Source organism: Zasmidium cellare (assembly GCF_010093935.1).
Source record: "Zasmidium cellare ATCC 36951 unplaced genomic scaffold M409scaffold_16, whole genome shotgun sequence".
Classification (NCBI taxonomy): domain Eukaryota; kingdom Fungi; phylum Ascomycota; class Dothideomycetes; order Mycosphaerellales; family Mycosphaerellaceae; genus Zasmidium; species Zasmidium cellare.
Window position 1 is genome coordinate 87,023 of NW_022986960.1, and position 21,886 is coordinate 108,908.

At 53.2% G+C, this 21,886-nt stretch overlaps 9 protein-coding genes across 9 annotated transcripts; 3 read left to right on the forward strand and 6 right to left on the reverse strand.

Annotated features, from left to right (window-relative positions):
* Positions 1-231: 231 nt before the first annotated feature.
* Positions 232-4,871, forward strand: M409DRAFT_22470 (glycoside hydrolase family 18 protein; the record flags this gene model as incomplete). The annotated part of the gene is made up of 13 exons (XM_033806348.1): positions 232-1,141; positions 1,197-1,309; positions 1,356-1,719; positions 1,774-1,807; positions 1,872-1,974; positions 2,026-2,193; positions 2,269-2,361; positions 2,416-2,639; positions 2,691-2,941; positions 2,991-3,193; positions 3,249-3,512; positions 3,584-3,710; positions 3,772-4,871. 13 exons carry the CDS (start codon positions 232-234, stop codon positions 4,869-4,871), a joined length of 3,954 nt encoding a protein of 1,317 aa, XP_033667921.1.
* A 266-nt stretch (positions 4,872-5,137) lies between these two features.
* Positions 5,138-7,465, reverse strand: M409DRAFT_22471 (uncharacterized protein; the record flags this gene model as incomplete). Its single annotated transcript, XM_033806349.1, has 3 exons — positions 5,138-6,637; positions 6,690-7,295; positions 7,349-7,465. The coding sequence occupies 3 exons, from the start codon at positions 7,463-7,465 to the stop codon at positions 5,138-5,140; spliced, it is 2,223 nt and encodes a 740-aa protein (XP_033667922.1).
* Positions 7,466-8,092: 627 nt separating this feature from the next.
* On the reverse strand, positions 8,093-9,001 carry M409DRAFT_22472 (uncharacterized protein; the record flags this gene model as incomplete). The annotated part of the gene is made up of 2 exons (XM_033806350.1): positions 8,093-8,556; positions 8,989-9,001. The coding sequence occupies 2 exons, from the start codon at positions 8,999-9,001 to the stop codon at positions 8,093-8,095; spliced, it is 477 nt and encodes a 158-aa protein (XP_033667923.1).
* A 1,260-nt stretch (positions 9,002-10,261) lies between these two features.
* On the forward strand, positions 10,262-13,123 carry M409DRAFT_22473 (uncharacterized protein; the record flags this gene model as incomplete). The annotated part of the gene is made up of 1 exon (XM_033806351.1): positions 10,262-13,123. The coding sequence occupies one exon, from the start codon at positions 10,262-10,264 to the stop codon at positions 13,121-13,123; it is 2,862 nt and encodes a 953-aa protein (XP_033667924.1).
* A 379-nt stretch (positions 13,124-13,502) lies between these two features.
* Positions 13,503-14,312, forward strand: M409DRAFT_66132 (uncharacterized protein; the record flags this gene model as incomplete). Its single annotated transcript, XM_033816802.1, has 4 exons — positions 13,503-13,538; positions 13,599-13,676; positions 13,752-13,967; positions 14,046-14,312. The coding sequence occupies 4 exons, from the start codon at positions 13,503-13,505 to the stop codon at positions 14,310-14,312; spliced, it is 597 nt and encodes a 198-aa protein (XP_033667925.1).
* A 304-nt stretch (positions 14,313-14,616) lies between these two features.
* M409DRAFT_22475 (uncharacterized protein) lies at positions 14,617-15,091 on the reverse strand (the record flags this gene model as incomplete). The annotated part of the gene is made up of 2 exons (XM_033806352.1): positions 14,617-14,867; positions 14,983-15,091. 2 exons carry the CDS (start codon positions 15,089-15,091, stop codon positions 14,617-14,619), a joined length of 360 nt encoding a protein of 119 aa, XP_033667926.1.
* Positions 15,092-15,932: 841 nt separating this feature from the next.
* On the reverse strand, positions 15,933-16,895 carry M409DRAFT_54252 (uncharacterized protein; the record flags this gene model as incomplete). Its single annotated transcript, XM_033812650.1, has 1 exon — positions 15,933-16,895. The coding sequence occupies one exon, from the start codon at positions 16,893-16,895 to the stop codon at positions 15,933-15,935; it is 963 nt and encodes a 320-aa protein (XP_033667927.1).
* A 546-nt stretch (positions 16,896-17,441) lies between these two features.
* Positions 17,442-18,621, reverse strand: M409DRAFT_54253 (uncharacterized protein; the record flags this gene model as incomplete). The annotated part of the gene is made up of 2 exons (XM_033812651.1): positions 17,442-18,396; positions 18,458-18,621. 2 exons carry the CDS (start codon positions 18,619-18,621, stop codon positions 17,442-17,444), a joined length of 1,119 nt encoding a protein of 372 aa, XP_033667928.1.
* Positions 18,622-19,236: 615 nt separating this feature from the next.
* M409DRAFT_36640 (uncharacterized protein) lies at positions 19,237-19,977 on the reverse strand (the record flags this gene model as incomplete). Its single annotated transcript, XM_033810586.1, has 2 exons — positions 19,237-19,341; positions 19,393-19,977. Coding segments are annotated over 2 exons (690 nt in total), but the record flags the coding sequence as incomplete, so codon positions are not given.
* Between the last annotated feature and the right edge of the window lie 1,909 nt (positions 19,978-21,886).

Genomic DNA, 21,886 nt, shown 5'->3' on the forward strand with positions numbered 1-21,886 from the left:
TGTACGGCATTGGTATCCTCAGCACTAGTGTCATGCCTCCACTTACACACAACCATCTCAACAGACTGCGTGCGGATCTCGGGCCCGCCGCATCTATGACGAGGTCCGAAAGTGCGAGGTAGAAGACTGTCTAGACTGTCTACGCATATGGTAGAGGATTTCTCGCGCCAGGCTGAATCAATCATTCTTGCTCCCCTGAGGAGTTCCTTCAACGACATTCGAGTTTCCACCATGAGACTAGCCAACGGACTCAGCAGTACTTCAATCTCAGGGATATTGTTGAACGTTCTGCTTGAAGCCCAAGTTGCCAAAACGCAATTCGTTTCAGCAATCTCACCATGTCCAATTGAGTGTGACCCAAGCGGCTCGAACCCATCTGCTTGGACATACTATTATGGCTTCGACGAGCTCAATGCCTGCGACGGCACTGTGATCTTCGAGACGAACATCTACAACAACGTTACCAATACGAAACATCTTTACTACAGGGCCTGTACAGCCACAGGTGGTACGGTCTTGCCAGACGGTACTGCTGGAGTGAAGAGCATTTCTGATAGGGCGACGGTTGATCCAGCACGGGGAAATGCTTCGTCACCAAGTCTTGCACGAAGACAAGTGCTTTCTCTAAACGACACAACGCCAGCAGCGGCCTCTTTACAACTCGTCAGTGGAAACAACGGCGGAGACGCCGACATTGCTGCCGCTCAAGCCGCCCTCGACGGATTAGGGAACTACATTGCAACAATAGAGAACAATGCGTCCACCATCTTTGCACGCTCGAAATCAATGGTTGCTGGGGCATATATCGGATCTCAACTCGACAAGTCAAGTGCCGCTGCTGCGATTAGCAAGTTCCACGATCGGGTAGGCCAGAATTCAGCACCTTCCGAGTTTGCTGCTCAATCGTGCGGCACTGCCGACAAGACAGTCAGTGCAGACTACTTCGGTGTCATCTATGACACGTCTGTATTGACGGTGGGGACGACGTTGCGGAGTTGGGACCAAGCAGGGTGCATCACAGGAGACCAAAGCCAGCCTTGGGACGGCGTGCAGGTGCAGCGCCTTTCTGGAACCCGAGTTTCGATTGCTCCAGAAGCGAGATCAATACTTGTCGTCAGAGCCACCTGCAATTACACTCAAGGTTTGACATCTTCCTTGAGCCAATGCACCATCAAAGACTAATTCGTCCTGTCTAGTCGAGTCTGGCGATGGTTGTTATTCAGTAGCAGAACGTTGTGGCATCTCCCAGGATCAACTGGAGTCGTACAATGGAAGCAGTGCCTTCTGTTCTAGCCTGACCCCAGATGAGGTGGGGTCGCCTCTTGAAACGCTCCATTCTTCACTGACCAAGATAGTATGCATGCTGCTCCGCAGGAAGCCTGCCGGATTTTTCCCCTCAGCAGAATCCAGACGGCAGTTGCATCTCGTATACGATACAGCCTGATGATTACTGCGCGGCCATCGCCGAGGCACATCAGATGACCACGCAGGACATAAAAAACCGGAACAACCAGACTTGGGGCTGGCAAGGCTGTGGCAACCTGTTCGTGGGAATGAAAATTTGTCTAAGTACTGGTATCCCTCCATTCCCTGCTAATGTACCGAATTCGGTGTGCGGTCCACAGGTCAACAATACGCAGGCGACATCCGAGCCAACGACTTGGGCTGACCTCAATCCGTGTCCCTTGAACGCTTGCTGCGATATCTTCGGCCAATGCGGTAAGAATCGATGTTTCGAGCAGGAGCCGTCGATAGGTATTAATACTTTCATAGGAATCACTCCCGACTTCTGCACGGCTGATCCAGCGTAAGTCGAATAGATGATAATCGTCTAAAGTGACGTGTCATGTTAACCCCTTTGCTCGGTTCAGAGACACTGGCAACCCTGGAACAGCACAGCCGGGGAGTAATGGGTGCATATCCAACTGCGGGACCGACATCATCTCCGGCCCTCCCCCTGCTACCTTCGAGAGGGTCGGATACTACGAATCATTTAGTGTGGATCGACCGTGCGGTCATTTATAGGTCGCTTCCATACCAGAGAGATACACCATTGTCCACTGGGCATTCGCCAACATCTCAGACTCCTTCGAACCATCCGTGACCCCATACGAGGACGGCTGGGCCAAATTTAAGGATCAAACGGGTTTTAAACGGGTCGTTTCTTTCGGTGGATGGACGTTCTCGACCGCAGTGAGTACATCTATGACCTACAGTTATCTTGATACTAACCGACACAGCCTAGTACCTACGATATCCTAAGATCAGGGGTCCATGCCTGACAACCGGCAGACGTTTGCAAATAACCTCGCCGCATTCGTTCAAAATGAGGGAATCGACGGCATCGACATTGATTGGGAGGTAATGTGACAACGTCATTACCAACAGCCTAGTGTCTAACGTTTGTCGCCGTAGTATCCGGGTGCACCTGACGACGAGGGAGAAGACATTCCAATCGATTCCCCAGACAGTGGACCGAATTACCTCGCATTTCTCAAGCTTCTTCGCGCTGCTCTGCCAAGTCAATGTACCGTCTCGATTTCGCTGCCGGCATCGTACTACTATTCGAAAGCCTTTCCTGTCAAGGACATGGCGCCTCTCCTTGACTACTTCATCTACATGACATATGATTTGCACGGGTAAGAGCTGCACTCACCCTCCCCGGTTTCTTCGCTGACAGCCGCAACAAGGCAATGGGACTATGGCAACAAGTTCACGAACCCCGGCTGTCCCAACGACAACTGCTTGAGATCCCAAATTAACCACACCGAAACCGCATCCGCTCTCTCCATGTTGACGAAGGCCGGAGTCCCGGCAAACAAGATCATGCTGGGCCAGCCCCTATATGGCCGAAGCTTCCAAATGAGCCAGGCAGACTGCATCACCCCAGAATGCACGTTCACAGGCCCCGCCAGTGGAGCTTTGCCCGGGAATTGCACTGGTATAGCAGCCCCCATGTTCTCCTCAACTCGTCGCTAACCAGCATCCAGAAACCCCTGGCTATCTATCGAATACTGAGATCCTGAGCATTATTAATGGTGGACAGTATAGCGTTCAGCAATACGAAACGACTGAGGCGGGTGATATCCTTGTGTACGACGATACTCAGTGGGTCTCATGGATGAAAGGCGCCACGTACGACTCTCGCAGTGAGTGGGCGCAAGCCCTGGGGTTTGCTGGAACGTCGGACTGGGTACGCCCTCGCACATCTTCTGCCGAGTTGTGGGACTAATAGATCTTTTCTACAGGCTATCGACTTGAATGTTACAGGGGGCGAAGATGGTGGTGGAGGAGGCGGTGGTACTGGCGGCGGATCCGGCAGTGGTGTTGTTTCCATCGATCCCTCTGTCTATTCTGGCAGCCCGACCGTGTCCTGCCAGCCCCCATGCACTTTCGTCTTTCCACCTTGGACGCTACCTTACACGACCACTATAACGCCTTCACCCGTCACAACATCGATCACGGAGGAGTGGCCGCTGGTAACGACCTTGAGTGGAATGGTGACGACCACCGTATACATCACCAAAACAACAGGCACGTGGAATGTTGTTTCAATCGCTCATTGTCGTCCCTTTCTGACCAGTACTCTTCAGATACCACCATTACATTCCCACCCATCACAACGACGGAAGTTCCTGTATCGAACGTAGAGTGGACGGACACCAATGCCCCCGTCTTCACTCTAACGAGCAGCGTCTTGCCACCGCCAGGTATTTACTGCAACATTGTACTGCCGCGAGGTTTGTTTGACGCTAATAGAATCACAAAAAGCTACGCTCTCGCAAGAATCAACCGTCGTCACAACTAGTGGAACAACGAAAACTATCCCGGGCATCTACTACGTCTTCAGTCTGGGACCTTATCCTCCACCGGCTACGCCAACCTCAGGACAGACCTCTACCACGCCGGCACCACCTCCGCCTACGGGTTGTCCCTTCTGCCCGCCGTCAATAACGGGGCACATTGGTCCACCTGGGCCTATCTGCATTATCGGCTGTGGTAGTCTCGGTGGCGGAGGAGGTGGTGGAGGCGGAGGTGGCTGTGGGAGACCAAACTGCAACGACTGTATAGGTGTGGGTTGCTCCAATGGAGGCGACTGCGTAGGCCCCGGCTGTGGTGATAATAGCGACGACGGCAGTGGTGGCGACGGGGGAGACAATCCTGATGACCCCGACGATCCAGACGATCCAGAGTCATCATGTTCCTCCAGCTCCACCGTCACCGACTGCTCGGTGGATTGCAACGTGGGACCGGATTCTGATGAGAGTACTTACACGACCTCTTGCTTCAGCACCTCGTGCTCCGACCACGTCGGCTGCCGCGCCACGGGCTCGACAACCACAGAGGAGACCACCACCGCCTGCGCAAGTGAACCGCCATACACCGCTTCGTTTGGGCCCAACGGCCAGATCCCCATGATGGGAGGCGGGGGCGATGCCGGCACCATCTTAGTCCCCGGCTATATCGGAGCCAATCCCACCTATGATCCATCCAACACAGGGGGAACTGGTACCCCCACGGGGACATCCACAAGTACAAACCCACCAGACGCCTCAGCGACCATCAGCCTCTCGCTGTACTCCGACCTGAGCTGCCAGAACAAGTCCACCACAGTGACGCTGACGAGTCTGGACGTCTGCACCAACAACGACATCGGCTTCATGTCGATGCTCGTCGACAGCTCCAAGGGCCTCGAGGATCACCCGACGCTGAACGTGTACCCGGACGAATTCTGCCAGGCCGATCCGATCTATCAGGCGGATGTCTTGTCCGCCAGCTGTCTCAATGAGTTCACGCAGATGGGAGGTCCGGATGAGTGTGGGGATACTGGATGTACCATCTTTTATGGCATCGAGTGGACTGCCAACTGAGCTGGGCGGTCGATGTGAGGAGCTTTCAGGATGTGTCCGGCATTCGGCTTCTTGTATAGTCAGGTCGGTCGTGATCATCCTTGAACGTATTCTGAATAGAAGTGTTGAACAAACATAGGGCTTGCATCGGGCTATACGAGCGGACAGCATGCTACGATAGATTCTTCATCAGCCCAGCAAGGAGTATCAAATACCTCAAGGAAAATTGCAACATGCACAACTTCCACGTCAGCTCAAAACCACCTCTCGCTCGTCCGACAGTTTCCTCACGTCTTCCCAAGCTTCGTCGCGGACCTCGCAGCAATCTCCTCATACTGCTCCATGCCTCGATCCAACTTGATCAACTTCCCCCTCGAAAGACGATACACGGTCCTCGGCCTCTTGATCCCATCACCACCTTCATCGTCCTCACTATCCTCTTCACTTTCATCTTCCTCCTCCTCATCCTCCGGCCTCGACTGCGCCGCAAGACTTCTCATCGACACCCCCTCCACCACAGTCTTCATAAAGAACCGATCGTGCGTGACGACCAAGATCGCGCCTTCATACCCCCTCAACGCCGTCACCAACGCCTGAATCGTATCCGTGTCCAAATGCGTTGTCACCTCATCCAAGATCAATAAATGTGGTGGATTCCAGAAAATCTTGGCCAGAGCGAGACGCACTTTCTGGCCGCCTGAGAGGAGGGCGATGGGGACGTCGGAGGCGATTCGTCCTGCGAGACCGACACCGGAGAGGATGCCGCGGGCGGGTTGTTCGTCGTCGGGGGAGAGGTTGGCGAATTCCAAGAGGTGGGTTAGGGCGGTTAGGGAGGGCCGTTCGGCAGAGATGGATTCGAGCTCTTCGGCTGCGAGTTGGCTGTAGAGTCCGATTCTGGCTCGGGTGTGTCGCTGTATTGAGCCTTTCAGTGCACTGCCCTTTCCCATGCAATTGCCCATCGCCAGAGATACCAATGTCGATTTCCCTGATCCATTCAACCCAGCGATCCCCACGCAGTCACCGGGATGAATCGTTAGATTCACTTCTTTCAAGATCTCCTTCTTACCATACGAGAACGAAACTCCTTCAAACGATACCAACGCACCAGGAAACCTCAAATCCGCCGGTTGGAGAGGAACGACCATCGTAGCCGGAGGGTCGAACGTCGGGACCTCGATACCATCCCGTTTGCTGGTGTGGTACCCGGCCAGATCGCGATTCAGCTTAAATCTCCCTCCCTTGGCAGAAACCTGCATTCCCATACGGTCGTCCAGCTTCTTCTTCCTCGACGCAGCCTGCTTCAGTTTCTTGTCATCGCCCGCTCGTTTCGCCGCTTGCACGTTCCCTTCGATCGTCTCCTTGATATGTTTCTTCTGTTTCTCCTGGGCGTCTTTCATCCGCGTGAGGTACTTGTACTGCTTCAGTCGATCGGTCTCGTAGGCGGAGAGATTGCCCTTGAAGCGGGAGAGTTGTTGTTCTCGAAGCACCATGAGTTCTTCTGCGACTTCGTCTCCGAAGGCTCGGTCGTGGGTTACGACCATGACGGTTGTGGTGGAGTCCATGGATTGTAGGTGGCGTTCTAGCCAGATGATTGAGGGGAGGTCGAGGAAGTTGGTAGGTTCGTCCAGGAGGAGGAGGTCGACGGATTGGCAGAGCGCACAGGCGAGGCTGCAGCGGGTTTTCCAGCCACCGGAGAGCTGGGAGCGTGGTTTGTCGATGCTTTCTTGGGAGAAGCCTAGACCGAGGAGTACGGATCGTGCTTTTGCTTCGGCGCCGGCGGCGTCCATCTATGAGTAGGGTCAGTCATGCATGTGGTTGACGAGAAAGATATCAACTCACCAACTCAAGGCTTGTCTGCACTTCGCTCAACAACTCCGCCGCTCTCTTTGTCTCGCTACTCATCTCCTCCACACTCACATCACCCTCAAGCCTCTCCTCGGCAACCTTCATCTCCTCTTCTAGGGCTATAAGGACTTTTCTCGACTCCTTCCCCCTGGCTCCACTCCTCCTCTCAGCGATCTGTCTCCATTCATGAAGTCTTTTGCTCAGCCTGTCAAACTCCACTTTCCTCAACGCCCGCACCGCCGCCATCATATCAGTCCCACTCGCTTCTAACGCCTTCTCCAATATCGCTGATTCCCGCATCAACTTCTCCCTGACTTCATCGCTCCTCACGACATATTCCAGAACACTCATATCCTCCAACGCCAAACTGCCGAGCCCGTCTTCCAGAGCCGGGGAGGCTTGCGTCTGTCCCAAGAGTAGTACTTTCACTCCTCTCGGGATATTCGGTACCTGGTCCTCGCCAATCGCTCGTAATAAAGTCGACTTGCCGATGCCATTCCTCCCATGCAGAACGTAGTGGCGTCCGCGTTGGAGGTTCAGCGTGGCATGAGACAACAACTCGCGGTTGGAGATGGAGATGGAGAGGTCTTTGACGATAATCTGGACATTTTCAACGGATGGATTTTGAGTGGTGAATAGTGGGCGAGTCTGACCTCTTTTAAATTATTTTCCTCGTCCATCTCGGTATGGAACCGGCTCTGCTGGGCCGTGACGACCAATTTGCCAGATCCCTCCGAGGGTTTGGCATCTTTGCTTCTCTTTGCCGGCATATTTTTGAGTTCCCGTTGTGTCTTTTTCGAGTGTTCGGCAATGAAATGAAAAAAGAAGTCTGATGAATCTCAAGAGAACCCCACAGTTCGAGCTCACGGAAGCTGCGAAACGCTCACAACAAAAACTGAAAAGACTTCCAAGGTCGTGACCACGGACACTGACTCTCACAAATACACTCGCTCGTCAATGAGTACCATCCAAGCAAGACTTCCCAAAACGGAAGTCACTGGATCGGAAATGATTGCTCTCGTGAGTCAGAAGTTTGAGGACGCAATGGCAAATGCGGTGTCCCCAACAGGAAGCTTCCGCCAAGAGGAGAGCTTGCCGTGTCTGCCGCACATGGTCTTGGGTCTTTCCACGGCGTGATTTGAAAGTGGTGGATTGCGAATTCACCTCATGCTTGTTGGAGGTAGTTGAGATGATATTCTTCGACAAGGGTGTGGATCAGTAAGTCTAGGTACATACCGCGGGTCCGGAAGAACGTTTTTGCGCGAATTGACGAGATGTATGGCTGAGATGAAGAGACAGAATTGAATGTAGCTCGAGGATGGGGAACAAAAACTGTAGACTCCTTTCACAAGGTCTACACTTTCCAAGGACCGCTCATGGAATGGCTTCCTCTTCAATCACCTAACAAAGTGTTCCACGAAATCCGCTCCTAGTCCAACCTTCTCATAATGCTCCTTAGCCTTCTGCAATTTACTAAACACATCCTCTACACCCGTTGGATTCCCATCCACATCCACATAGATATACGCTCCAGTGACATGAAACATCGTCACCATCTCCTCCACATCCTCGGGCACCTCGAGCGCGTGAATATCGCCCGGCGGCTCAAACGCATACCCGCCTTCGGTCGCCCACCAGGGATGTTCGAGGTAGTGCCAGCGGCCTTTGAGGACGGTGGCGTGGACGGGGCCGGCGTGGCGGTGGCGGGAGAGGATGCCGGATTTGCGGACGCGGAGGAGGTTGACGAAGTAGCCTTGGGAGACGGAGAGGAGGAGGGGGCGGAACCACACCGAGTTGGATCGGGGGACCCAGAGGCGTTCGTCGCTGTCGTCGAGTTTGAGGATGTTGGGGATCACGACGTCTTCGGGGACGTTGGGGAGGGGGGGGGCCGCGGTAGGCGAGTTTAGACTCGTGGGATGGAGTGTCTTGTTTTGCGTCTTGGACGTGAGGCATAGTGGTGGTGGTGAGGTGAGCTACCGTCTTGAAGTGGACTTGTAGGTCGTACTCGTTCTTGAAGATGGCTCGTGTAGTCGAAGGTCGTGAAGACGCGAGAGTTGAATGATGGATCTCGGGTTTCAAGAAGGGCTTCTCCGAATTCCCCAATTTCTCCAACTTCTTCAACACCTCGTGTATTTTGATGACGAAAATGCAAAGTCGGCAGTCGAGAAATGTATCAATACCTTGACGACCATACTTATCGATTTTAATCGTATGCTAGATAGTCTGAATCTCCACCTTTGACATGAGTCGATTGGGGCGCTTAGGGCGGTCACGGCGGCGCCGTACTACTCACCAGCTTTCTCCATCTTCGTGGTGTTCAATTGTGCGCTACCTGCGAATGAGCGGAAAGGAGACATCACTCATATGCCTTATATTTCTCTCCTGGAGCTTGGCACAATTGCGTTCCACCTCAGTAACAGACAATCCAATGGCCAGTGTACCAGTCGGCAAAGACTTCAAGCAGTTGTTCGGACAGTGTGTGGTCTGGGCCTGCAAGCATGAGATGCACTACTCAATGCTCATGGCCTGAAAAGCACCTTTTGCGAAGTCACATTCGAGGAGAGAATGTCGAGAACAGTGTTGCCGCTGATGTGCTCGAGCGGACGTCTCGTGGAAGAAGCTGTTACGGCGAGCATGAACTCTGGATGAGCTGCTCCAGAAGACCTCGGGTCCTACTCTTCTTCCTATTGAAGATCAGCTATTCTCGTGAAGAGGTGACGACGCAGAGTAGACGGTTCAATGGTAGCTGTGCGTAGTGATGCTAAATCGAGCAGAGTGATCGCTGTTAAGACGGTGAACACGAAGCATCGCCACGCAACCGCGCACCACGATTGGGCCCGGGTGGATCTCGCCTCAACGACGAATCGACGGGATCGGACTTCCTAATTGGTGGGTGTTGAAACACCGGCAGGAGGCAGCGCTGTGTGCAAAGCTCCTTGAAACGCCAGTTGCACGATTTCATGAGCATTGAGGGAGAATTGGTGCAGATGGCAATTGATCGCATGCCAGGTTCAATCAAATGTTTGGTCGAGATTGATGGCAGAGTTGTTCGGCTTGGCTTCTGGCGCAGGCCTTTGCCGCACGGCCGTTGCAGCCAGCTCCCCGGGCCGCTTGTGGCGTGTTTCGGCAGGGATGCCGCTGCACGCTGCAGGAACCAAAAAAGCGACCCATGTACTGTACGTAACGCGACCTCCTCCCCGCAACGCAAGACATGTGAAGGACTTGATCTGCTCCCTCTTTCAATCATTCTACCTTAATCAACTCTCAATCAATCAATCACCCGCAGTCGTTACTCTCAGGCTTGTTATTCACTCGTTGCACGCTCCCCCACTGTCTGCCGGCGCAACATCGGACGGCCGACATAGCACAGACTCACTGTTTCACCATCTCCTGATTTCCGCCAGGTGCCCGAACCACAGCTGGAGAAGACGACGTCCAATCCACCCACCCATTCGGTTCTGCTGCTTCTGCGTCTGGAACGCTGCACCGTGCTGGCTGCGGGTCGCCGACGGCGCAACCAAAGACCAATTCACCAGCAGTCTCTTCTCATTTCTTTCTAGCCCAGCATGACCTCTCTCCAACCCAACCCCAGCAACCGGAAACGCTTCTCTCGCGAAGGCTTCAAGCCCATCCCAAACGACAACCAACACGGCGGGATGCCACCCACCAACGACGCCACCATCGACATCCCCCTCGAGCAAGTCCAGACCAATGCCAGCAGCACTGGGGGCTTGCGCAACCAGAACACCACCGCTCAGATGAGATCAAATCAACCCAGCGACCACTCGCCCAGCAATGAGAAGAGCGGCTTCTTTCGCGGCAGAAGAGCAAAGCCAACGGGTGGTGTGCAAGGCACCGGAAGAGTGGGATATGATGGCGAAGAAGATACCCTGACCACCATGGGCAAGATCTACAGCAAGATCTACTCCTTCTCCATCGTGACGAGATACTTCTTCTATGTCCTGCCCCTCGGCATTCTCATCGCGGTACCCATCATCGTGGGCGCCATCCTCGAGAACCGCAAGTCAGGGCCGCCGGGATTTGGAGGTGTGCCGATTCTATGGTTTTTTGTGTGGGTTGAGATTGTGTGGTGTAGTTTGTGGGTTTCGAAAGTGGTGGCACATTTCCTGCCCTTCGTGTTCCAAATCTTCGTGGGAGTCGTCAGTTCGGGTGTACGAAAGTATGCCACGGTCTTGCGCGCGCTGGAAATCCCTCTGTCGCTGGTCGGCTGGGCCGTGACTTCTCTGGCTACTTTCAAGCCACTCATGACCCGGAATCCCTACAACAGCAAGCACGACACGATCAAGTCGAATTGGGTCGACATCGTCCAGAAGATCTTGGCTGCGGCGGTCGTTTCCACGCTTGTCTTCCTGGCCGAGCGATTCTTCATCCAGCTCATTTCCATCAACTACCACCGCAAGCAGTTCAACTCGAGGATCAAGGACTCCAAGCGACAGGTCTTCATTCTGACGCTACTCTACGAAGCTTCTCGTACCCTGTTCCCACCATACTGCAACGAGTTCGCCGAAGAGGACTACATCATCTCTGATCAGCTGCAGCTGTCTGCTCTGGGTGGTAAGGGCAAGGCAGGACAGCACCACCGCTCGGGATCTGCAACACCAATGCGCTTCATCCATAACATTGGTCGTCTTGGTGATCAGGTCACGTCTGCGTTTGGAAATGTCGCTTCGGAAATTACTGGAAAGGAAGTCTTCAACCCAAACGGTGCGCATTCAGTTGTGGTCACCGCTCTGGAGAAGAAGCGTACGTCAGAGGCACTTGCTCGCCGTATCTGGATGTCTTTGGTCGTCGAGGGTCGAGAGTCTTTACTGGACGAAGACATCGTCGATGTGCTCGGTCCTGAGCGAAAGACAGAAGCGGAAGAGGCTTACTGGGCATTGGATCGCGATGGAAACGGCGACATCTCGCTCGACGAGATGATTATGACGATCGTCGAATGGGGCCGCGAACGCAAAGCTATCGCAAGCAGCATGGTCGATGTGGCCCAAGCCATCAACGTCCTGGACCGCTTACTCTGCACCATCGTCCTCGTCGCGGTCGTCTTCATCTTCATCGCATTCCTCAACACCAACTTCGTCACGACTCTGGCGACCACCGGAACCGCGCTTCTATCCCTCTCTTTCGTCTTCTCGGTCAGCGCCCAGGAGATCCTTGGTTCTTGCATCTTCCTATTCGTCAAGCATCCATTCGATATTGGCGACCGTGTCGACATTGCAGGCGATCCGCTCACTGTTGAGCATATCAGCTTGCTGTTCACGGTCTTCCGCCGCGCATCTGGGCTCAAGACAGGCCAGCTTTGTCAATACCCCAACATCGTCCTGAACAGTCTGGCTCTCGACAACATCAGTCGCAGCAAGGCCATGACCGAACAAGTCACACTGGACATCTCCTTCGACACCTCCTTTGACGATATTCAGATTTTGAAGAATGAGTTGAAGAACTTTGTCACCGACAAGGAGCACAACCGCGACTTCCAGCCGGATCTGGAAGTTGAGATTTTGGGAACGACGGACATGTCGAAGCTGCAATTGAAGGTGGAGATCAAGCACAAGAGCAACTGGGCCAACGAGACCCTCCGAGCAGCCAGACGCAGCAAGTTCATGTGCGCACTGGTGGCTGCTCTTCGTGCTGTGCCTATTTATGCCCCAGGTGGTGGTGCTGATGTGGCTGGAAGTGCGGCCAACCCCAACTACTCTGTCGCCATCTCGGACTCTGAAGCCAAGGAAAATGCAGAACACACTGCTGATGCAAGGGAGAAGGCTCGCCTGGTGCCGAATAAGAAGATCCAGGAGGCGAAAGAAGCCAATCCTTTGAGCCCAACAGCATCCAGTGGTAGAGGCGGTATGGCCGGACTCAGCTACCACGATGCGAAGATTGTAAACGACCTGACTTCGAGAGACCCGGCCTCAGATCCCGCTAGAGACGAGACAGCGTGGGCAACTGGCCGTGATGACGCCAGCACTCTTGGCGGCAAAACGAGCATCGACTACCAAGATCTGAACGATGTTCGAGGAATGCTTCGTCGTGAGAGTACCCGTGGCAAGCGCAAGCCCAGTAGCGAGACCTCGCGATACAACCGTCCTGGAATCCCCACGATCAACGAGCCTCAGCCGACCGAGTACAACCCAGGATACATGTCGCCGTACACAGAGAGCCAGCACCCCACATACTCGACAGTACCCTCTCCTTACCGACCAACCCTTCAAAGCCAACCAACGCAGTACCAGTCTGCGCAGAGCCAAGTCCCTACAGTAAACACGAGCGTGGAGATGAGCCAGCTCCCAACACGAAGCACCAGCAATCCATACAGGAACCGTACGGAGAATTTGAGAAGTCCGACTGCAGGCAATGTGCAGGAGGAAGATGATGATGAGTTTGGCAACACGCGGCCGTATTCCGGCGTCTAGACTTTGTAATTGAAGAAGCATAGCGAGCAGGCACCGGGAATGTGCCTAAGGAAAAGTCGTGCTGCATTTCGAAGAGTGAGCAGCTCTCGGTGGGACGGCGTTTTGAAGTTTGCTTTGTATGATGACCACGACAGATAATGCTCTACGTACACGCGGGAATTGCTCCCAGAAAGACCATTACATGAATGAATGAAGTAGAAAAGGTCCCACGTGGCAGGCGAGGCGAGCATGTGAATGGGAATTTAAGGTTTCAGCCGCCGAGATCCAGCCCGCACCCCACGCGTGACGTCGGCAGCAGTGTCCCGCGATCTCCAATCTCCAACACTAAGTAACTCTTCCCTATCCCTACAACCACCTCCACAAATCTACCACTATCACAATGTCCGGCCTGGAGAAAGCCCTGTTCAACTTGAAGGTTTGTCGACGCATGGAGATCGCACGAAAAGACCGAGCTAATCCCACTCCACCCTCACAGTTCACAGCCAAGCAACTCAACCGCCAGGCAGCCAAAGCGAGCAAAGACGAACAGACCGAGAAGGCGAAGCTGAAGAAGGTGCATTCACAATACCATACCACCCAAAGCCTCTCCTCCACTACGGTCTCTAACCTCTTGGACGTGATATACTAGGCCATCCAACAAAACCACACCGACATCGCCAAAATCTACGCCCAAAATGCGATCCGCAAGAAGAACGAGAACCTGAACCTCCTGCGGCTGGCGTCGCGCATCGACGCCGTGTCGAGTCGCGTGCAGACGGCGGTGACGATGAGGCAGGTCACGGGGAGTATGGCGAATGTGGTGCGGGGCATGGATAGTGCGATGAAGAGTATGAATTTGGAGCAGGTATGATATATACACTCTGGGCGAAGAGTTGGATTGGATATGGGATATGTGATATGCTGACGGTGTGAAATGGAATAGATCTCCGCCGTAATGGACCGCTTCGAGACGCAATTCGAAGACTTGGACGTCGCGACGGGATACTACGAGAATGCAACCTCCTCGGCGACGGCGACAGCCACCCCGCAGGAGGATGTGGATAAACTGATGGGACAGGTGGCGGATGAGGCGGGCGTGGAGTTGAGTCAGGAGATGAACAGTGCGACGCCCAGTCAGCAGATTCAGCAGCCGGCTGAGGAAGAGAGGGAGGATAAGTTGGGGGAGAGGTTGAGGGCTTTGAGGAGCTGAGGTGGTGAGCAAAGAAGAGCGTGGAACGGATGGGTTTGGAGGATACAGCATCATATGCTTTGGGCTGGCGTGGAGTTGTTTGGAGTCAGGTTGGGGTTGATACTATTGGGAATACGGCAGTGAGATATGAACTTATGAGAACCCTGAGATTGGCGATGGCCTGTCTTGAAGTTGATGTCTCAGCAGTGACAACGACCTCTCGAGGTTCATACGCCTCAATATGTGACACAAAAACAGTCTCCGACGCCCACCTTCCTTCTAGACCCCACCCTCCACTCCCTCACCACGCCGCTCAGCTCCCTCCTCACTCCGGAAAATTAACATTCGCCACCCCCACCGGAATAACATAATTCACCACCACCAGCAACCTCTCCGTCTCACTCGGATTCCTCACCACCGTATGCACTTTCTCCGCATGATCGAGAAACACCTCCCCGGGGCCGTAGACTTCTTCTTCACCGTTCTCCCACTGGGAGATGACGTGGCCGTGGATGATGTAGTTTACCCCGGAGACCGGGTGGGTGTGTGGGGGCGCGGTGGTGGAGGGGGGGTAGTCTGCGAAGACCGAGGTTGGTGTTAGGTAGGGATGGGCGGGAGATGAAGTGGGAAGGAGAGGGGATCTATGGGTGGATTGGAATGGGATGGGAAGGGTGAATAGGGGCTCTCGTACCTAGCAAGACGGTACGAGATTCCCACCCCGGGAGGGCGGGGATGGGGAGGCGGTTGAGGATTGTGCGGACAACGCCTTGTTTTGAGGGATCCGTGGTTGCTGCAGACATGATTGCTTCGAAGGGCTTTTCTTGGGATGTTTGAAAGATCGTGGTGTATCCATCACGGTCGTTTCAGAGGGTCTTATACCAACCCCCCTCCACGACAAACCCATCAACAACCAAGACACGTAGCTTCATAATCCATAATCGCAATGCAGATAATATTCCAACACCAAGACAAGTCTATAGGGCAAATTCAGAAAGCCGTATAGCCTTTCTCCTCAATCCGTACCTGTTCATGCTAGCTAGGGCAGCCCTAAGGGTCTATGATTTGTCAGATTGAAGGGTCGTATAGCCTACCTACGGTTGCACGCATGATGAGGTCAGCAGGGTTGGGTGTGGCGAGAGAGCTGAACATGTTGAAGATTTCCAAGGGGGAGGGGATGTGTCAGTTGTAGATGTTTTTTGGGAGTATGTAGGGCGTGGGCGATTATGAAGTGAGAGGAGAGATGATTTGGCAGATTGCGGGCAGCTGGCCTTGTGGTGGGAGCGTTGTTGGATGGGCCGATGCAAGCTCATGATGATGTTGGTTTCTTATTCTGCTTTTCGAATAGGCAACCGTCTCGCTGAGACGAGCTATCTCGTTCGCAACGTTGACAGTAGAAGAAATCGACTTTCAACGAGTTGATTACAACCAAGCAAGGCTACATTTCGAAGACGTCTATTACACAAGCTTGCTCGATTCCGATTGTATGGAGAATCTACTTCGAGTTATACTACCATCTCTGACCGCCCTGAAATCACCGTCCTTAGTTTACCTACTTCTGCTTCCGCTGCACATACCCCTTCAAAACTAAACCAAGACTCCTGAAAGACCTCCATCACAAAATCTTACACTTCCAAAGAAACCCTATTTCACATCTCCATCCCCACTCCCCGGAATCACAACCCTCCACCCACTCACTTCCTTCCTTTTCACATACTCCCTCACGACCCCCTCCAACTGCTCCCCCCGCAACCCCAACCTCTCATTCCACAACCCCTTCCGAATCGAAAAATCCGCCACCCCAAACCTCCCATAAAAACTCGAAGCAATCAGTTCCAACATCCCGTAGAAATTCCCCCCTGCCAACTTCTCTTTCCCCACTTTCCGCAGATTCTCCACCGTATCGTACGAGATGGCGAATTTCTCTCCCGTGGCGTGCTCCAGCGCCGCGAGGACCTCCTTCTGCGTGACGGTGAAACTATTCACGTAGACGTGCTGGTTCGCGATGACGTCCAGGGGCTGCTTCATCACGGCGGCGATCGCGCGGCCGACTTGCTCGCTCGTCGTGGCGTCGTACTTGACATCCCCGTCGTCGTAAATCGTCGCCTTCCGTCCCGGGACGTCGATCCCCCCGAACGAGGGGATATCCAAACTCCAGTCGCACAGACTCCCCGAGACGATCGACGTCCAGGCGATGCGGTCCTGCTTCGTCTCGAGGTACTCGAGCGTTTCGATCTTCGGCTTCAGGAACGGGATGAGCGTCGCGGCGTCCGGGTGCGTGGTGTCGATGCCGAATTCGGAGGGGAAGAAGACTTTCACGCCGGCGGCGATGGCGGCGTCCACGAGGGTTCTTTGGAGGGCGAGACCTTCGCCGGAGATGGTGCTCAGCACGGCGTCTTGGTTTGCGAAGGCGGGGCGGAGGGAGGTCGGGGTGTAGTCTGTTTTGAAGATGCGGACTTCGCTGGGGAAGGAGGGAGTGCTGGTGGAGGAGGAGCGGATGAGGGCGGAGACTTGGAAGTTGGAGGCGAGGAGGTGTTTGATGGCTTGCGTGCCTACGATTCCGCTGGCGCCGACGACGAGGACGGTCTTGATTTGTGGTGGTGCCATTGTGGTATGTAGCGGAGGGTCTGGAAGGAGGTTGCTGTCTTGATAGAGGTAGTGTTTGAAGATTGAAGTGCGTTCTCAAGCATTGGCTTCTAGACTGTTTATATCTTCCACCGAACGATAGCCATGGCATGCCACGAGACAAGGGGCGAAGCCTGTCAGCTACAGCCCAGGCTTCAAAACCACCACAACGCCGACAGCACCAGCACGGTTCAGGCAAGCAAACTCGCACAATCTCGTCGTTTCATAAAATTTTCCACATCACTTAACTAATCATTCCCGTCCCTTGTGAGTATGAAAGCAATGGTTTGCGCCGTGTGGCTGAGGTGATTACTGAACATGCAGAGAGGTGGACAGTCAGCTTGCAGGGATGGAATATAATCCTAAACGGGGAAGGCTGTGAGACTTTTCTTGACCCAACAGTATAGGACTTCTGGATGGTACGTCTTTCGTTTTCCAGACTTCCAAAGCTGTTTACGTGAATCTGTATTTGTTGAAGTAGATGCCGTTTTCGTTATTCGTGGAGTGGATCTCAGAAAGCTGAATTCCTCAAGACGACAATGCCTTTCCCTCTCCAAACCCAGCCCTCTCGATAATCCCATCAACCGCAGCGGTGATATCAACAGTCGACCAGCTCGCTTTGGGCTGAGGCGGCAGATTCACCTGAAAGAACTCCGTGACCACAAAGAGCCTCTCCCCGATGTCGAACGAAGCCACGGTGAAGCCTCCCTCAGCCGTCAGCTCTTCGTTCTCAACGAGACCCAGGAAATGAGCCGACTTCCACCCATCATGACTTCCGTACACAGACGTTCCATTGTAGTCGTCCGACCAAAGGGCGATCTTTCCGCCATACTTGCCTGGAGCAAACAGCCCATCGGCCATGAGCGGTCGATAATCCTGGGGCAGACCTTGCAGAGGCACGTAGTGAGGCTCTGGCACCTCCTTCCTGGCATTGAACGTCACCAAACCACCAGAAAGCGTATCCGAAACAACCAGAGTATCCCCAACAGAGAAAATCCCGCCGAACCCATACGTAGCATTATAATGCTCAGGAGCGTACCACAACTCAGCTCTTTCGGAGCCACGACAGATCTTCAAAATCGAGTTCCCAAACGTCCCAATCACATACGAATTCCCTTGCAAGTCCTCAGCCATATCCTGGAACCCACTCGTTCGCTTGTCGCCATTCCTCGCCTGGAACTCCTTCTGCGCTGGCGCGAGGTCGATATCCCCATTGAAAACCTCTCGAACAGGATCGTATCTCAACACCCGGTTCGGACCCGTGAAGTTGGCGTGCGAGTAGTCACCGCTCATGGTGCTTTCGAAGGCCGTGGCGGCTGCGGCGGCGATGTAGATTTCTCCTGACACTGCGTCGTAGTCGATTCCGTTGGCGTGGTAGGCGATAGAGTTGGTTGGGTGGAAGGTCGAGATGCCGGGAAGGGGAATGATTTCTGAGGTGTGGGTGTAAGGATTAAAAGCAACTAGGGTGGCGTTGTAGATGGAACTGTAGGAGGGAAGAAGAGTCAGTGGATGCGGCTGATATAGTTCGGAAGGCTGTGATGCACCTCAGGTAGAGTCTGCACGTCACTGGATCCCAGGCTGCGCTCTCAGGATAGAGATTCTGGACATTGATGTTGAACGAGCTTGAGACTGGTGGACAGCTCTTCGTCCAGGCTAATTGCACAATAGCTAGGAGAGCGAGCCAAGTAGGACGGGTAGGTGAAGGCATTGTTCTGGCGGGGAGAGCTGTTGCTGTGTCGAGCAGATGTTGCTTGATGCGAGACAAGATATACTCACTCTCGGCGAAATCATGAATTTGTCAGCGATCGTATCTCGAACTGAATCTATCTAATAGGAGTCGTGTTGAGCGCGAGCAGAATCCCAAGGTGGGTCCACCGTTGAGAACGCCGCGTCATGTTCCACAGCCTGATTGTGCTTGCTGGTCAAAGTGGATTCTTTAATTCATCGTTCGTCGCCGACAAGCCCAATACCGTTTTGTAGAGCGCTCATCAAGAATTTGTAGCATGAATACAATGTAGCATGAACATGTTAACATTCTAATTTCTGCTCATTCGGCATGCTACAAAGGTCGTTCGTAGAGCTTTCTGCAAGGCAGACCTGGACAGCAGGCCTGGACGACAGTGGAAGCATTCAATTGAATTGTGCCCAAATTGCTTAAGAAGATATGTATTTACCATCTGAGCTGTCTCTCGATAGTCCCAGATCGCCCTCTGTCAAATGTAAGTCAAAGGAGCCGAGATGTAAATTTGAGGGTAGTTCTTGGGCCGCAATCAAATCGGTCGTTCAGCTCCAGGCATGATCCTAAGCACAGAAGACCCAAACGTCAGCAAACCAATCGGGTCGAAGACAAGATAGATCCGTACCTTGCAATGTGAAGTCGCCTTCCATACATCCAATCCGTCATCCTCGAGTGACAGGTGTTGGGATTCTGTAGGCTTTGTCAGAGGAATGAGAAGTCTCGAGAACATGCAATACTAACATCAAAGACAACCACTGTCTTGTCCCTCCACCTGACACGGCACTTTAGGGCGTGGCTTTTCGTGATGTGGTCAGGCAGAAACGTGAGAAGATTGTCACTCTCTTCCTCCTTGTAGCCCACAACTTGTCGCGTATATTGCGGATTGACAAACAATACTTTCCTCCCTGTTCGAGGATTTGTGCGTACAATCGGATGGATCGAGTCGACAGGCTCCCGACCTACATCTCCACCACCTGGGCGAGCCCGTGCGGCCTGATCGCGAGAAGTGTGAGCAGCCTGCAAGCCCTCCAGACTTTTGCGACAGCCATGGCTGAGGCGCTCATAAGCAGTCTCCGTATCCGCGAAGACTGTGTCTCCACCTTCAAGTGGCACTTCCAAAGCGTATAGAACGGTCATTCCAGGAGGCTGGAGGTCGAATGAATTGTCGCTGTGCCACGCCATCGAGTGCGTGTGCAGTTGGAACAATTCTGGCGCAAGCGTATTACCGGCACGAGAGTGTACGACATGGATTTCTGGGTGGCCTTTGGGAGCGCCTGAATGCGAATGCAAGAAGAGACGACCGAGGTAGCGGCAGTCGTCGACCACTTCGCCAAATGGGCAAAGATGCGAGGTCTTGGTTGTTGAACATTTGAGACTGCTTGTTCCAAACCAGCCTTTGGAATGTCGACCACAGGACTTTTACGAACGCGGAGCAACTCCCTATGCCCCAATCTCAACGCCGATTGCGAGATCGTCGTCTCAGTGCTCTGCCTTGAAGCTGGCATCTCTTCGTGGATTGCGCTAGCAGAGAGCCTAGGAATTTCGATCAAATGGTGGACACCAGCTGGGGTGTTGGGCAAAAATCGAAACCCAGAGCTGGCTTTGGAGACTCTACAGCCATTACTGTTTTCGAAAACACGGCTTGTGTGTTGTGGACACGTCTCCGATATCACTGGGACCATTGAACCGATCAAGGAGATTGCAGATCTCGTGCACGCTGTTCATAGAGCAATGAAATGTGTGGATGGTATAGCGTGGGCTCCTCATCGTCCGATCGATGTGAAGGCTGTGGGTGTCGATTTATATGTGTCCAGCTAGTACAAGGTTTTTGGTCCTCATATTGCACAGATATACGCCAAGAAGGAGATGGACCGACGGTCTGTGAGTAGTCTCAATCACTACTTCTTCGAGCTATTGGCCTTGTCGACAAAGCTGGGCCTCGGAAATGCATGCATTAAGCTAAATAAAGCACGCGGTAGTGCTAGTAGTCGATTATCTCGTTAACTAAGTTAGCTAGGACTTAATTATCTCCTACGTAGAAGCCCTTATAGACTATATTCTAGGTTACCTAACGGCGTACCCTAATCTCTATACTATATATAGCTTACGAGCGGCTAATAGCGAAAGCGAGGGTGTCTCTTGTTAGCTTCACTTCTAATAGCATCGCATCGGACAAGGTCGTAGCGAGGATTTATAAAGTTCACGATGTCGGCTTGTTAGTAGAGACTGTTAGTTACCTTACACTACCCTAGACGTACTTAGGGTTAAAAGCGATATAGTAGCTCGAGGGGGCTTAGTTCACTACAACACTGTAAGCGAACTGCAAGAATTTACAATTGTGCTAGATAAGGTACTTCGATTAATAAAACGATGAAATGTTTGTATAAAGGACCAGACTGTGAAGTCACCAAATATCTCACCACTGCCACCACCACGGCAAGGCCGCTTAACGTCCTCTGACGTGATCACTGTCTGCCTTGGAGAAAGAGTGAGGCCAACACCGCAATGCCCAGAGACATGGACGCTGTCGACATCTCAAGAGTCAGCTCGGGAAGGGGGTTTAGAAGCAAGAGATAGACGAACTTGTGATTTCCAAAATTGCCGTCCCGCTGATCAGAGTCCGAGCAAGTCCAACGCACACAAACGCCACCATTGACAAAACTTGTCCCTTGTGTCCTCTGAACCAATTTGTTGCGACCAAACCCAACATCCACAGACTCAGAGCCATGAGACGGTATCCACAGCCTGTGGGGAATTTTGTTCCGATTCTATCCTTCAACATGCCCATGAAACTGCCGAAGAGCAGGACGGGAATCTGCAAGAGCAAGAACATCAAGCTGATGCCCGGAGTATCCCAGCCAAAGGTTCGGGTGACCTGAAGGGGCAATGCGGTGTCCAGGCTAAGGAGGCAAACGGCCATTCCCCAGTGACAGGCTAAAGCTATCAGTGCTCGCGGATCATGAGCACCCGCATGACCATATCCACACCCAGTACACCTAGAGCGAAGAACCACACAACTCAGTATCCAGCAATCTCAAGAAACATGCCGGATATCATCTGACCAAACACGAATACTGACGCGAAGAAGGACATGATACCGCCTAGGACTTTCCCAGTATTGTCTTTTCCAACCGTCTCCAACAACGTGGCCAATCCAACGATCCATGCTGCACTACCTCCGACCGCTTGGATAGCACGGCCAAGCATGAGCAGGGGCACTTTGAAAGAGATCTCA